General features: G+C 43.1%; 1 protein-coding gene across 1 annotated transcript in view; it reads left to right on the forward strand.

Moving 5' to 3' along the window:
* LOC145978231 (acetylcholinesterase-like) overlaps window positions 1-16,903 on the forward strand; it is a 176,947-nt gene that overhangs the window by 142,080 nt on the left and 17,964 nt on the right. Inside the window, exon 5 of the mRNA XM_083110706.1 lies at window positions 3,014-3,171. Within this exon, the coding sequence (XP_082966832.1) occupies window positions 3,014-3,171 (158 nt within the window). The remainder of the gene's footprint in view (window positions 1-3,013; window positions 3,172-16,903) is intronic.

Here is a 16,903-nt window from a genome sequence, read left to right on the forward strand (position 1 = left end):
AAATCGATTGATGTCGCGGCGATCGACATGCGTGTCTCTCACCCATGTTTTCCAGTCTACCAAAATACTAAACTTGTATGTGCTTGGTCGGACAATAGCCGAGCAGGAAGGTTTTACCTGGTGCGAACGTGAATGCGAAATGTAACGATTTGGAGCTGTGTCTACGGCGCTTCATGGGTTAGAAGCTAATGGGATGCTCTGGCATCTCTAAACTCTGAAGATTATTAAAAATACAAATCTGTAAGGTAGGGATTACAGTGCTGCAGCGAGAGGATTTCGTTGGAGGGCCAAATAGTTCGCACGAACGCCGCTAGATAGCGTACGGAATCGAGAGCGAATAACGCTCGAACAGGCAAAACGAGCCGTATACGCTTGAAGCCACACATACACACACACACACACACACACACACCACAGACACACAGAGGGATGAAGAGAGAGAAGTAGAAAGAATGAGAAACGGAATAAGGAGGAAGTGATTGATATAAAGAACAGAGGGAAGATAACGAGAAAGAAACATTGGAAGAAATTAAGAAAAAGAGAGAAGCAAGGGCAGAAGTAGATAGAAAGAGTAGACAGCCAAAGGTAGAACGAAAGATAAAAAACAAATAGAAATGGAGAGACAAATGGGAAAATATAAAGAAAGAGGGAGAAAAGGGGAAATATAAAAAAAGAAAGGGAAACAGAAGAAGGAAGCAAGAAATTTAAGAAACAGGAAAAGAGAAGGGAGCATGGAAGAAAGAGATAAGTAGAGAAAACCCTAGCAAAAGGAAGGGAGATAGAAGAAAAGAGAAGTGAAGTTGAAACATAAGTAAACATAGTCAATATCTCCATGTTAAAATGAAGTTTAGTCTGTCTTACCAATACGCAGTGATATATGAAAATGAAATAGATTATTGTGGGCTTAAACTACCAATGCGGACATTTTCTACGATTATTGTAACATTAAAGTGATATTCCATTGAACACACTCGAGGCTGGGAGATTCGAACAAGTAGGCTACTCCATGCAGTACCCTGGAAGGTAGGAATGGTACCGAGGTGCGACTTGACAGCAACCATGCATCGTCCCGAGTAGAAATTACTTGTCTCGTCCCAGGTCTTGTCTCGAACATATATCCTGAACATATATGCAACCACACAAAACAGGCTCGCATTTGCCAATACTGGATTGACTTTGTACTTACTATTCAGGTATTTTCGTGGCCTTGAATGAAAGTGGCAGGGTGGATGAGGCTGACACAAGTACCAATATGAGATGAAGAACCACAGTCTGAAAAGGCGCCATTAAAACATTTGGGTCTGCCTAATACAGTAGAATAAGACAACTGGAAGATGCGGCTTGTACAGTAAACGGCAAAGATAATAGTAGACAAATTGTCCACAAGTATTTTAATTACTTTTTTATTCTACATCCTGTGTTGTTTTAAGGAATGAAACTATGTTGGTTCGAAGCAGGCATTGCTCTCTGCTTATTGACGTCATTATTTCAATTCATTGTCATTACATTGTATAATACAGACCGAATTAAAATGGTGGTGGACAATTCGCCTACTGTTTCTTTTGCCGTTGGGTGTACAGTCACGGACACTTCTGGGTTGTAATAGTCCCATTGAAAGTCAATGGATTTGTTACAACCCAGATGTGTCCGTGACTGTACATTTAATAAGGACATTACTACAGTATATTGTGTATGGCAAAAATGGCGAAATGAACATTTGCCTAAAGTGTTAAGTTCTTAATCAGTAGATAACTTAGCCGGACCCTAGGCTAAGGGTCACGCTGCGACGCCAAGGGTCCCGGGTTCGAATCACGCTTGGGCTTGGTTGTTTGTGAATGTCCATTCCTCAATTTCATCATTTCATCACTCATCCCCATCTTCGCAAATTAGCCAAGAAGCACAAAACGCGAAGTAAAATAAACTAAATCAATGTAGTAAATAACTTACTTCGCAATACCGATTCCGGATATTCGTATTGCCAGGGTACTCTTACCCTCTAAGTTGTCTGAATATCCGACAACCAAAGCATTTACATTATTATTATTCGCCATGTAGATTATCTGTATCTTCAAAGCGGATATTGGCAGGTGTGTTACCAGCGTTTGGGTGTGGGTGGGCTCAGCCCAACTTCACCTAGTCTGATTCTACCTTTCTGTACATGCAAATAGTCTACATGAGAGTAGTTCGATAGCCGGTGGAGGCACATAGTGGTTCGGATCCCACTTTAAACTGTAGGTCCAGTCCCGATTAGCCTTACTGTGCATAAAGTGGACTTAAAAACACGAAATCAATCGATCAATCTACGTGAGAGTAAGAATCATGCACGCACGCACACACACCATAGACACACAGATGGATGAAGAGAGAGAAGTAGAAGAATGAGAAACGGAAATAAGGAGGACGTGATTGATATAAAGAACAGAGGGAAGCTAACGAGAAAGAAACAGTGAATGAAATTGAGGAAAATAAAGAGATGCAAGGGAAGAAGTAGATAGAAAGAGTAGACACCCAAAGGTAGAAAGAGAAAGATAGAAAACAAATAGAAAAAGAGAGAAATGGGAAACATTTAAAGAAAGAGGGAGATAAGGGAAATATAAAAAAGAGATAAGCAGAAAAAGGAAGAAACGGAAACAGAAGAAGGAAGCAAGAAAATTAAGAAACAGAAAGAAAGGGAAAGAGAAGGCAGCATGGAAAGAAAGAGATATGTAGAGAAAACCATAGCAGAAGGAACAGAGAAAGAAGAATCGAGAAAAGGGAAGAATAAGAAGGAAAGAAGGAGAAAAGGGAAGAATAAGAAGGAAAGAAGGAGAAAAGGATGTGAGAACATTGTATCCATGAAAAGGAATCCACCGGAATATATTTTGTCCACCCTTGAACTTACCCGAACAAAATTATCTAGCTATGCCTGCGAACATTGGATCTGAATGTCCTGACAGCAACTAGCTTCTAATCTAAAAATACGTACAATAGACGTTTTCTGCTACATGTAACTCGTGTATTTTGTATTTTGCAGGAAGCCTATTCCAAACAGCAACGACTGGCCCGTCTACACAAGAGAGGACCCCAGCTACTTCATCCTCAACGCAGAAGCCACGGGGACTGGCAAGGGGCCTCGGACCACGGCGTGCACCTTCTGGAACGAGTTTCTTCCCCTGCTTAATCACGACTCAGGTAAGCGAGAGAGCCTAATCCCCAGGTACATCTTAATCTCAGGAAACAGGCAGTTGGATTTAGAGGATAAGGGAGGAAGAGGGGTGCATCGGCAAGGGAGAAGGGGTTGTGGAGCTCGAGAAAACAGGCCCAAACCTTCATTGTTGGCAAAATTGAACTGAAATTCAATGTGTAGCCATTATTCTGTGTATGTGGCGTAGAGATATCCTCTGGTCACTCGTTTACTCTTTCATTCCTAAGCTAGCATCAGGAACATTGGTAAGGGGGAGGGGGCACTGACCCCCCGCAAACCTCCCCCCCAAATATATACAGTGCGCTCTCATTAATTCGAACTTGGATAATTCGAACAAAAGCATATTCCCCTTGACTATAAATTCGAATTTTGAAGATTAAATTTGGATAATTCGAAATCAGGTTTCCAATAATTTAACATAGACCTTTCCAAGGAAGACCAAACTGGTTGCTACATAAGAAATTCCAACAGATGACTCGTTCCCCTTTTCTTCTTGAAAATGTTTTTGTGGTTAACAGATGTGCCGACGGCAGATAACAGAGGGCAGCTGTAGTCCCCAGAGCTTTTGTTTGTAGTAATGAGACCTTCACCCTCTCAGAAACAAGTTGAGAGGGGAGCGGATAGCCGGACAGAAGGGGTCCTTTGTCTGTGTGTTTTAGTGGAGTCACAATGTCGAAACGTGGTGCGTACTGTAGCTTAACATTAGATAAGAAAGTTGAAGTGCTTAGAGAGGTAGAAAAAAGAATGAAAATCAATCATGTGATGGTAAGAGACCTGTAGGAAGGCCAAGACGAAGATGGAGGAACAACGTTGAGATGGGCCTAAGGGAAATCGGTAGGGATGGAAAAGAGTATATAGAACTTGCTCAGGATAGGGACAGATGGAAGGCTTGTGTTGCTACAGCCATGAACCTTCTGGTTTAAGAAGGCTAGGGAGTTAGTTAGTTAGTTAGTGATGCGAATATTCCAATGAGTGTACTGTTCCTAGATGGAGATATGGATACAACAGCAGTTGTAATGTAAGGTGTACTGTTTGCGTATTAATGCAGTTTTATGTTTAATACAGTGTGTTATTTCATTGGTGTGTGTTTTTGTTATTATATTCCGGTTAATTCGAATTTGAGATAATTCGAATTTTTCGTAGCCCCTTGGAGCTCGAATTAAAAAGAGTCCACTGTATTTTAAAAACTTTGCATTAGATCACTATCGGTGTCAACTTTTCGCTTCTGTACAGTCAAGGACACTTCTGGATTGTAATGATCCCATTGAAAGTCTATAGCGTTGCTACAACCCAGAAGTGTCCGTGACTGTACCAGGAGGGATTTAGACTGGACTGAATATGTACAGTCACCGGCAATAAAAATACGGACATCTACATCCTGAGATACTCGATTATTAATGTTGCCTAAACTCTCCGGCGATAAGTTGATTTTAATATTATGCAACTTCTACCACCCCCGTAAAGTTAGGCAACCCTGAGTTGGGAAGACATTTCACTGAAATATACAATTGGTACGCGAGATCTGTTCCTGAAATAGCACTGTTTTCATTCTCCGTAATTCCCATAGTTCCTGAGTTGGGAAGTCGTGAATCGGGAATAAATCGTAGCAGTCGCGAGAAAACTCTTCCCTTTTAGACATCCTTAAAGAAGAAGCAAGGCTTTCACAGCCAGAACACTCACTTGCAGCGGCCAGTGATTCATGGCAATCTAAATGTCATACCTTTGTGTTCAAGTTGGATAAAGACAGGTGGCGCCAATACACATATCTCTAGGGTTGCCAGTTAGGTTTGTACTATTTTTCGAGGATTACCCTATGTGTGGGTGTGTTTATGTATATATCAGGATTGTTAGAGGTCCAGGAATTTTAAATAAATTCAATTCCGGTCCAGGAGAGAAAATCAGTAAGCGTAAACGGGTTCTGGACCGCAAAGAACCTTTTTTATCTGTTAAATATTTCAATTCGGTCCAGGAACCTTTTTACCAGATCAATTTAAATTCGGTCCAGGAACCTTTTCTTCGGGCTCAATTTAAATACGGTCCAGGAACCTTTTTTCCGGATCAATTTAAATTCGGTCCAGCAACCTTTTTTCAATGAAACAATACGCAACTTGAACCGAATTTTAATTGCGCGAGAAAAAAGTTTCGGTCCTGAGGCGGAACCCAATAGAACCTATTAGAATTTACGCACACACACACACACACACACACCAGACCGAATACGTACAGTCACGGACACTTCCGGGTTGTAACAGCTCTATTGAATAAGCACTGAAACAAGCCATCCATGTCTGACCACCAAGCGCCTTGTGACTAGACAACCCAACCAGCATTGCAATTCTGCGGCTTGTATACCAGTCACGGGTATACATCTCTGTAAATTGAGTAGTGATGCCAAAGAGAAATACGAGATGAAGATTGTCGATCGTAATGTCTCGTGTTCTCGACATGGAATAATACTCGGTCCACGTTACGTTCCATTATTTAATGTTGTTTGGGAACGAACCTGACGGACTGGGTTTATATTTTCACTGCTTGGATTACAGTAAATTCCATATTTTACAATTATATTAATGCTTTGAACGAAAATAATACCCAGAAAAACATCAAACACACGTGCACACCACTCTTCTCACACACATGCACGTGGAAACAAACACACAAAGCTAAGTTTTAACTTCCAAGTAAATGTCCAAATAACAGTAAATGGAGAAGCACGATGTGCGAAACAAGGGATTTTTCACATAAAGAATGCGTCTATTTTTGACATACGTGGTTTTTATTAATAGTCAATGAAACAATTATGAGAGAAATTAAGATGCATTTTCGTCTTCAGGTGTTGAGGAAGGAAACAGACTGACTGGAAAAAAGAAAACATGGTGTTATTGATAGAGTGTTGGTTAGCATACAGAGCTTTCACCAGTGAGATCTAGGTTCGATCCCCACCAAGGACATTTTTCCCAAACAACATTAAATAATGGAACGTAACGTGGACCGAGTATTATTCCATGTCTAGAACACGAGACATTACGATCGACAATCTTCATCTCGTATTTCTCTTTGGCATCACTACTCAATTTACAGAGATGTATACCCGTGACTTGTATACAAGCCGCAGAATTGCAATGCTGGTTGGGTTGTCTAGTCACAAGGCGCTCGGTGGTCAGACATGGATGGCTTGATTCAGTGCTTCTTCAAAAGGTTCGTTACAACCCAGAAGTGTCCGTGACTGTACCCGGATAGTACAGTCTATCTCCCCTTCTCTTTTCACATTCAATTATTTTTAATTACTTCTCTCTTATTTCCCTTACATCTCTTCTTGACGTAAGAAACCCAATCGTTGCTCTGAATACAATTATTTTCAGCAGTTCTAGTTTAATTAAGGACGCCATTTTGGAAAAGTATTCGTTACTTGTAACGCCACACGAAATTTCTCGTTCGGTTTCTAATGAAGAGAATCCATAACAAAGGTAATTTAGAAGCGTAATCACTTTTTCCCGAACTTCTACCATTCTTTGCTTTACACTGCTGAGGTAACTAAATTTTGTGAGAAGGCAAAGTAGTGAGGGATTTCATTTGATTCATTGATTCATTCTCTTAGTGAGCTTTCTTAATTAAAGCACTATTCATTCATAAAATTATTATTGACACACGAGAATTCATCAGTTGGATATTTTTTTCCATATTTCTCAGTGCATACACCAACACTTCTATATTCCTTGAGGAATAATAACCTTTAGGCACTAAAACTGCCTAAATAGGCAGGCAAAAAGGCACTAAAATTTGGAAAATAGGCACGAAAAATGGCATATAACAGGCATTGCCTTTCAATGTTGTAATGAAGGGCCTCATATTGAAATTCTCTCATCCGAAATTTAACACTTCCATAACATTAACGGGTGTAATTTCATAATGCATGCAGAGGATTGGATAATAACTGTATAATTGTTATTTAACGGAAACAGTATTACATATTCATATATTATGTTTTTTCAATTTCAAAACAAAGTTTTTAAAAGTATCTGTTCATGTGACGTCAGGATTCGCACAGCCCTTATGTTCGCGGCCAATTTTCAAGGAAATAACGTGAGCTTTTGTTTGAACAACCGAATACTGCAGTAGTCCAATCAACCCGGTTCACCAACCGAAAATGGCGCTCGGTGGCGCTCGCCTTAATGGATTTGTCTCGTAAGGCATGAGCGCCATTTTCTGGCAGTGTTGCCAGCTGCTTACTCGAAAAAATCACCAAGGTTTTTTTTGGGTCTAACCTAGCCTAAAGCAAGGAGCTGGCAATCTTGCTTGAGGCTTCTTAATGGTTTGCTCTTGTAAGGCATAAGCCCTATTTTCTTGCAGTGTTGCCAACATCTTACTCGAAAAAATCACCAAGGTTTTTTTTGGGTCTAACCTAGCCTCAAACAAGAAACTGGAAACCTTGCTTGAGACTTGCCTTACAGTGCATAAAGCAAGAAGCTGGCAACCTTGCTTGAGGCTTGCCTTACAGTGCATAAAGCAAGGTTGCCAACCTACTGGTATTTTTGCCATAGCCTTTTACAAAAAAGAGGGAGAAGAGAGAGAGGGAAGAGTTAAACAACCGACAGCTGCCAACACCCACCTACAGCTTTTTTTGTCTAACCTAGCATAAAGCAAGAAGCTGGCAACTTTGCTTGAGGCTTGCCTTACAGTGCATAAAGCAAAGTTGCCAACCTACTGGTATTTTTGCCATAGCCTTTTACAAAAAAGAGAGAGAAGAGAGAGAGGGAAGAGTTAAACAACCGACAGCTGCCAACACCCACCTACAGCTTTTTTTTGCTTGGTCTAACCTAGCCTAAAGCAAGGAGCTGGCAACTTTGCTTGAGGCTTGCCTTACAGTGCATAAAGCAATTTTTGCCAACCTACACACACTAAACAAGGAGAGTCGGCAACAAACACGCACTGCCGTAAAAGAGAGAGAGATGGGTGGATGGTAATATAGTATGTGTGTGCGTGTGTGCGTATAATATGTAGCATTATTAACTAGAGTGTGTTGGCAATTTACTTACAACTAAAAAAAAAAAAAATAGAGATGCCAATTTTGCTGTAAGATGAAGAGAGAGAGAGAGATTTATGGCTGGCAACAGTGGTGAGCGAATGCGCCATATCGCAATTTTCCAAGTCCCGGGGGCCAATGTTTGTATATTGTGACCTTTGTAAACCTCTCTCTCGGGGGAATGATGTGCCACACACGCGCGCGCGCGTATGTATTGTGACGCAAACAAACAAATAATAATTGTTGTTTTTTAGGATACCTGGCCCCTATAACCTCGCCAGGGTGCGTGGTGCCCAACCAAAAAAAGTAAAAGTTTTCTAACGGCTGCGGTTCTAGATAACCACACCTCTGTAGAGTTTCACGTGTTTTTTTTTTTCCCCCAAACTTCCATGAAACCCTACAGAGGACCTCCGTAATGCATGCAACGTGTACTAACGACTCTAGTGTTATTTTGATGTTGTAATATTTTTGGATATAGAGTTTTATTGTGAGATAGATAAAAATAATTATGTTTATTATAATATTTTCTTGATGAAGATGGAGAATATGTGTGTGTTACAAATAAAGTTGCATGCTTTTTTTTTCTAGTGTGTGTATGTGTTTTTGATGTTTCGACAGCATCTGAAACGATAAAAAAAGAAATTTTATTGTTAATTTTCACGTGTAAAAAACAACAACAAATTTTTTTGTGCAAATTTTCTGATTGTCTCGTGCTATAGTGCAAAAAAAAGATATTGTAACTGATAACTAATGAAATTGACATTTGTAACTGATCTGAACTAGTGAAATTCGTATTGTGCTATTGTAACTGATTGTGCTAGTACAAAAAATTTCTTATTGTGCAAGAAAAGATGTTAAAAAACTTGTTAAAACTGCTCTGTGACCCTCTCGTTCTTCACGTCGTAGGCGAAGGACTTCTCTGCAATCAGGATGACACTGCATAGGGTATCCTCGGGCAAGACATCGTGGAACTCACAGACGACCTTGATGTTGGTTCGATCGTTGACTACAACCTTCTTTCTCTTAGATGTGTTGATGACGGTCATGGGTCTCCGTGCTTTGAACTCGCTGGGCGTGTAGTACATGTCCACGCTTCCCTCGGTCACGCGTTTGTAAGCCGAGAACGCTTCGTAAAGTTTGAGGTAATCGTTTTTGGTCACGTCGAGGTTGTAATTCTCGCGCGGGAACACTTCGTTGCGTCCATTCTTCAGATAAACGTTCTTGATCTTGCAGTCGTCGAACTTGCTGGAATCTTTTTCCTGATTCTTGTCCCTCCCGGTCTGAAAAAGCACTACGACGAAATCTGGCATGTCGAACTGTATGTTGTTGAACTGCGTCGTCACGTCGAATTCCATGTGACTTCCCGACGCCATCTTCTGCACGCACTGGTAACCGTGAAAGTGAATCGGCACCTGCGGACTTTTCAAGATCTCCGCTTTGTACTTGAGGGCGTAGTTCGTTTCGTATTCCACCACCGGCATTCTCAATTCCATGCTCCGGATGACGCATTTCGCTGCTTCGGGTAAAGTGTTGGCTATCGGCGTGGTGCCGTCCGGACCCAAAGTAGCGTATCGCATTAGTGCGTCGTTGTCGTTGGCCGCTCTTCGAAACGTGATCCTCAGTCCTCCCTTCCACATGATCTCCTTGTAGTCCGAGAAGAAACCAGGCAGCAGACGCATGGGAAAGAGCACCGTGTGACTTCTCGTCGATATTTTGGTCCCGGCTTCGAATCCCCCGGCCTGGTAGTACGCTGCGTCCGTTTTGGATAATTTCAACGTTCCCACTGCCGTCGACGTGATGCCTGGATAGTCTATTCTGTCGATGACGGTGTTGTGTTTCCTCACCTCCACCTGCGAGAACAGGTGAGGCACGAAGTTGTCCACGAGTATCAAGTTTGCTGCTGCGGGAAACGCGTCTCCGTTTTCCTTCTTCACCACGTCGAATTGAAGGTAGAGGTCCGCTCTGTGAGGATGAATGAACCCGTCGCCTACGTCCACGTCGTATTCGATCTCCCGGTTCGCTTCGTTCAGATTGGCGAACGTGCGACGGTTGGGAGGGAAAGATTGCAATTCGTAACTTTCGATTTGCTCCATTTTCACTATGTATGGTTATTTATTATATGTTGATCTCCACGATGGCCGTCGTAGTGGCACCTGCGAAATCCACCACGTCTCCTTTCTCGTTCGTCACCACCAACTCTATGTCGTCTATGCGATTGCGACATACTGGAAAATAGATCGGCGAAGAGGGTGTGTAGATGATCGGTTCCATGAACTCGGAACTTGGTTTGAACGTGGCTATGATTCCCGTCTGCTTGTGACTTCCTAACAATCCGTCCGAAGATTTCGTGATCATGCCTTCCGCCACGTTACAGTGTATGTTCAGAGTCTCTATGGCCAAGAATTTAGGAATGTTGGTTGCCACGTGCTTGATGCCAGCTTCGAGTTTGGTGTCGTTCTCGAAACCTAAAAGTTCTCCCATGGTGCCCAGGTCCACGGTCTCCGTCGCGGATAGGATTTCCACTCTGTGCGTGACCGAATTTTGAGAATGGTATGTGCCTTTGGGTAATTGAGCTTGCAAAGTGGAAAGATTGTATTGTCCTGGTGTGACGACGATGTGTTCGCTTCCGACGCTAATTTTGTTGTTGTGCTGCGTAACGTTAGGTATGAGGTACATGCTGTAGAATGCACGCAGAGCCATGGATTTAGGATAGACGATGTCGTCGTGCAGCGTGAGTTTCAAGATCGAAGATTCGCTCGTAAGATGGAACACGCCCATCCTAGTGATGCTGTTTGAGGTTCCACAATGCTTTCTGGAAATCCTCGATCGTAGGGTTATTTATTTTAGAGAGAAACGCGAGCATGGAGAGGCAGAGATGGCCGCAGTTCACGTCTCCGAAATTTTGAATGCGTTCGTCGTTGTAGTATATAGAGGTTTTGTTCGTTTTCAGATAATGAATTAAATTTGTAGGTGGAACACCTCCGAAAGAATCGAAAACGAATGCTTTATCATCATTTTTGTGGTAACATATCCAATGCGTGCCTGGATTTTCTTGACCGTCCAAGTTGACTACTCCGCATTCTCTTCTTTTGACGCTTGAAGGTAACGAGTCGGACATGAAAACTCCTCTGAAGTGTTTGATTTGTAACGGTTCGATCAGAGATTCAATGTCTCGGTTGGTGAGTGCTGTTGTTTCTTTTTTTTAAACTTCTTCATCATGCCCTTTCCTTTTTTCTTCTCCATGGCCAGGTTGTGACGTTTCTGTTCTTCCAATTCCGCTTTGTTCTTCTTCGAGTCGATGACGGTTTTCGCGATGGCGGCACTTCCGCCGGCCAAACTTCCCACGGCCCCCAATGCTGCCAGGATGGCCGGGATGCTGAATATGAAACCTCCGATCTTTTGCTGTTTCCGCGAACGCTGCAAGCGTCTCAATTGAGGTGTGCTGAGCAGTAATTTCATTCCATGTCCTTTCGACAAGCAAGAACGTTTCTTCTCGCGCTGTTTCTTGGTGAGTAACCCATCGAGGGCACCTAGATTTTTTAGATTCGAGTATGGTATCTGGTACACGACACCCTTGGGCTTCATGTTGATGCTCTATGTGTTATTTTCACGGTATGTTATTTATATATATATTCTGAGATTTTTTCTTGTGTAGTTTTTTTACGGTATGTTATTTATATACCCCACCCCAATTTTTGTTTCGTGTTCATGGCGATGGTGGTACCCAGTGCGGCGACCCGTTCACCCAGCGATGCGTCTCTGCTCACGAACCTTTCGAAAGCTGCATGTTCCAATTTTTTGTCTGCTTCGTGACGTGCGTCCAGATCCGTCTGCGTGGTGTTGTAGGCGATGTCGTGATCTTTGCATGCCGCGTCCAACGGATTCACACCCTTGTCTCCTCTCTCCAATCTTTTCTCGAGTTTGGTACCCGGTCCGCAGTACTGGTAGCCAGGTAGATGCATCTCGAAAGGTAACTTGTTGATGATGTCGTTCACGAGTCCCTTTCCTTCGGCCACGTTCCAAAATTTCGGAGTCAGCGTGTTGATGATTTTGATCAGGTAACCTATGCCCTTGTCGTCGTTCACGATGAAGTTGGAAAGTTTCGTGCTGATCATGTCCACGATGCCAACCTTCTCGTTGTAGAAATTACGGTTGCCTGCATTCTCTTCGCCGGCTATCACCAACAATCGGTCCACGAGTTTCCTAACGTCGTCCACCCAAACGAATTCTTTGGGTAACGTGTTGTAGCGTTTGACGCCGCTGCCTGTTTTGACCTGGTTCCAAATCGGTTTGATGAGATTCCTGTACTTCTCGCCGCTGCTCGATTTCACCCTATTCTGCGAGGCGTCGTTGTTCTGGTACAAGGCATCCGTCATGATCAGAATTTCCTTGTAACTTTGGTAATCTTCGTCGGTGTAATCTTTCGGCTGCTTTTTGGCGACGAGTTCCCACAGTCCCACCGTACCCGGATACCTGTTCCAACTATCCTTGTCGCCTAAATTGACTTTAATGTCGTTGCCTTCGAAGGTCACCTTCGATTTCCCAATCTTCCACACCACACCGCCGCCTTCGCTGGTTTCCATGCTGGGATACAATCCGAACACTTCATCCTTGTCGAATTTCCCCGTGCTCAGGTAGTCTCGTGCCAAAGGTCCCAACTCGATTTTATCCGAAGACGACGTGCTACCAATGGCTCGACGTCGTGCCGGTGCATCCTTCAGTTCGAACGGTGTCGAAGGAATGCTCGAAATGGGCGTGGGTACGGCGTAACTTTTAGCTGCGAGCGGTACGAGTTCGTTGATCAAATTTTTATTTTGTTCCGTGACACTTTTAATTTCTTTACCTAGACCGCTGATGGCATCGATCACACGTTGATCCTGACGTTTCTTCTCTTCGTAGAATCCGCGATTCTCGGATTTCCAACCTTTGAAGCGTTTCGCGAGGTAATCGCGAAGCTTGAGATTTTCCTCTTCGATTTTCCGTTTCGTCATGACGTTTATATATATACGTCGTTTCTCACAACGTTGCAACGTTTATAAAGTCGTTGATTTTGTTTCTGTATTTTCCGTCTTTGGGTTTCCTCGTCATGTCGATCGTCGCGAATCCGAAATCGTCACCGTTCCAGCAAGTAGAGCAGCAGCCTTCCGAAAATTGATAGTAGTTCATGTCTCCGCCTACGTAGTCATCGTACGCATGCTTGAGGTTGGTGTGATCTTGACGAAACAAACATATGAAATTGGCGTTGTCGCGCACTAACTGTTTTGGAATTTTGGAAAACGTTTGAGCTAGGTAAAAACAATCCATTCCTTTGTGACGACCTTGCGTGAAAAAGTTGCGAATTTCATTTTGATTTTCCAGGATGGCGTCGTCGAACACAGCGACTGAATTTTCACGACAATCGTCGAGTGGTTTTATTTCCGATGCGAACGTTGCAATGTCCAGACCATCGTACAGTTTCATCAGTTGCTGGTATTTGGATTGCTCCAAACTTTTCGAGAACACGTACAGATGCCTGTTCTTCCAATCTAACCAATTCGGTGCGAGGAGAAAATTGTCCACGAGCAGTGTCGTTTTCCCACACCCCGAAGGACCTACGATCAGACAGCGGATGCTGTCGGGAAGCAACTCGCCGTTCTTTTTCTTCGTTTGACTTTCCGGATCCGGTAGACGCTTCACCACGTTCCACGTACTCACAAGATCACTTCGTTCGCGTCGATCCAACTCTTTTCCGGAAGTCCCAGCCATTTGACAAACAGTTTGTCACCTTTCCTACGCAATACTTTCTCGATGAGGTACGTGTCGGGGTGTTTCGTTTTAGAGAGTTCCTCTTCGTAAAATCTTCCTTTCAAAATCTCGCCGCTACTATCTTTTATTATATACGTGTGTCGGTTTCCGGGTAGAACTCGAACCACCGTAAAAAGTTCCGTGCTCCAATTTTTTGTGAATCCCTTCTCGAAGGTGCGTTTGAATTTGCTGATCCTCACCTGGTCTCCAATTTTGTATTTAGCTTTTTTTGTCGTGGGAGTGTACTTTGGACAGTAAACTGTAGAAATTAAACGCTGCTCGTCAGATTTCGTAACGTCAGCTGGCTTCATGCCTATCGTTCTGTGTACCGTATCATTATAGGTGTCGACGAGTTCCGGCAGGATGTCGACCCATTTGTAATTTCCCCGAAGCGTGAATCGTTTCCACATGTGTGTTTTCAAGGTTCGATTAAATCTTTCCACGATGCTGGCTTTGATGTGACTGAAGGTTGAATAATGTTGAATCTCGTGTTTTTGAATAAACTTTTGGAATACGGCGTTGTAAAATTCTTTACCGTTGTCCGTTTGCAGAAACCGTGGTCGTCTGCCGCCGCTTTCGCGAAAAATTGTCTTGAATGCTTCCGTGACGCACGTTCCCGTTTTCGCCTTCAAAGGTAGAGCCCATGCGAATTTCGAAAACGTGTCTATGACGGTGAGAAGGTACTTGTTGCCCTTGTTCAATTTATGCACGTTTTTCAAATTGCCGCTACTCATCTCCACGGGGTCACTTTGCCAGAGGTCGTCGATGCCCTTGGTTACCACAGCCAAACGTTCGTAGTTACGGCGTGCAGGTTTATGCAATTCTTCGACGATGGCTTGCCTAGACATTTTTTTAGAGATTACGTTTCAAGAGAAGCACAAGCGTGATGGGATTCAAAGAGGGTGGCACTTCGCTCGTGTTTTGAATGATCAGCTTATCGCCGGCACTCACGTCGAAAACGGTGAGATCTTCGTCTTCGTGTATTTCATATATGTTGCGCGTTTCGTTCCAACGTGCCAGAGGAATGTTTCCTGCTTTCTGGACACCACGATTCGATATCAAAGTCATGGTAGGAACGCTAGCTTTTCTACCGTGAGACCAGTACGAAAATTCGTTTATCTGAATCGTGCCATCGAGGAGAAACTTGTAGTACGGATGATAAGGATGCAACATGTACAGTTTGTTACCTTCGACGAACGTGGAGATTCTCTGTTGATTGGGTACGCTGTTGATTTCGATGGCTTGCAGAAAATGCAGTTTAGCGAATTTAGTGTCGACGCCGAGCAGATTACTGTGAACTTGTCCGAGTTTATTTTCGATGGGCAGCAAATGCTCGACTATGGTATCCGTTACGGCAGAAAACGACGGTTTGATTTTCACTTCCACGTTCAACTGCTTGTAGTTTTCGTTGAGTTCTTGCAACTTGGCACCGAAAGAAGCCAGCGTCGATTCCTGCGTGGAGTCCAGCACTCCGACTTGATCTCTGATGTTGACGACGATGTTCTGAAGGTTCTCGACTTGATTCAATTTCGAGCTCTTCTCGGTAAGATCGTTCACGATGCTTCGCATCTCTGTAAACTGCGTGTGAAGGTCGGCTACGCTCTGCGAAGTGGGCAGCGTCGACACCAGCGAACTGATTTCGTCCCGAATCTCTTCCACGTTCGCCGTTTCCGTTTCCAGTCGTTTCAACATACGTGATATGTTCCTTTTCAAAACGTGCAATTCTTTGGAGGTGGGGAGATTGGCCACCCTACTCTCGAGATCGCTCAATGAGCTTTTGATGTCGCTCGATTCGGATAGTGCCGTCACCGCCGTTTTCAATTTTTCCAAATCTTCGCTCGAAGGTACGCTTGTCCGTAACGATTCCAAGTCACCCTGTATGTTGTCCAGTACGTGATGAAAATGAGCAAGATTGGATTCGACGTTCAAATTTTCTAAATATTCGATCTTCTGCTGAACCGTGCTCAACGTGTCTTGAATGCTCGTCAACGCTCTCGCTTCGGCGTGAATATTTTTAATTTCTTCGTTGATCAATTCCAAGGACGCCTGAAGCGTAGCGATGGTGGTTTGAATGTGTTCGAAATCTTGATAGGCCTCCAATTGAATTTTTATGTTCGCGACGCTTTTACCGATGACCTGCAGTTCGTCCGACGATGGTAGGTTCGTCATGGTATCTTCCAAAGTCTGTAACTTGGATTTAATTTCTTCCAACGTGCGGGTGAATTCTTCTTGTAATTTGGAAACGACGACGTGCAAGCGTTCTACATCAATATCGTTCACCACAGTTTGATGTTCAGAGAAATTCTTTTCGATTGCGGAAGTTCGTTCTTCGATTTCGAGTTTCAATTTTTCCAAATCTTCATTTTTCGATTGAAATTGCTGTAATTTGGCCAAATCATTTTGAAGCGAATCCACGCTCAACTGTATATTTTGAACGCTGTCGTAAGAAGGTACGTCGACATAATTTTTTATGAGCGTCTTCAGTTCGGAATCGATTTTCAGAATGGGGTCGAGACATTGCGTTTGGAGCGTAGCGATTTCCGACTCTAAACTTTTGTTTAAGGTTTCCTGCAAAGCGATCAAATCGGTCCTCAACTTCTTAACTCGAACGTCCAACATGAGAATCTCTTCTGCGTGGTCTACACGCTTGGTGTTGCCGAAAATGTCGTTAGGCATTTTTGGTTAACGGTTATTTATAATAGGATAGACGATTCGTAATTCTACGAAGAGAGGAATAAGTTTGTCGTAATCTCCGAGGAGTTCCATGTAAAAATAATCTCCTGCAAACACATCGTACGTAATGTTAGAAAGCATCTTGTCGTGCTTGATTCGAAAAATGTTCTTGCCGGTAGAAATTTTGATTTCGCCTGCGTTTTCCGGATTCACGGTGATTTGAAGTTTCCCGTCGATCG

This window comes from Lepisma saccharinum, chromosome 24 (assembly GCF_977018435.1).
Source record: "Lepisma saccharinum chromosome 24, izLepSacc3.1, whole genome shotgun sequence".
NCBI classification, from domain to species: Eukaryota; Metazoa; Arthropoda; class Insecta; order Zygentoma; family Lepismatidae; genus Lepisma; species Lepisma saccharinum.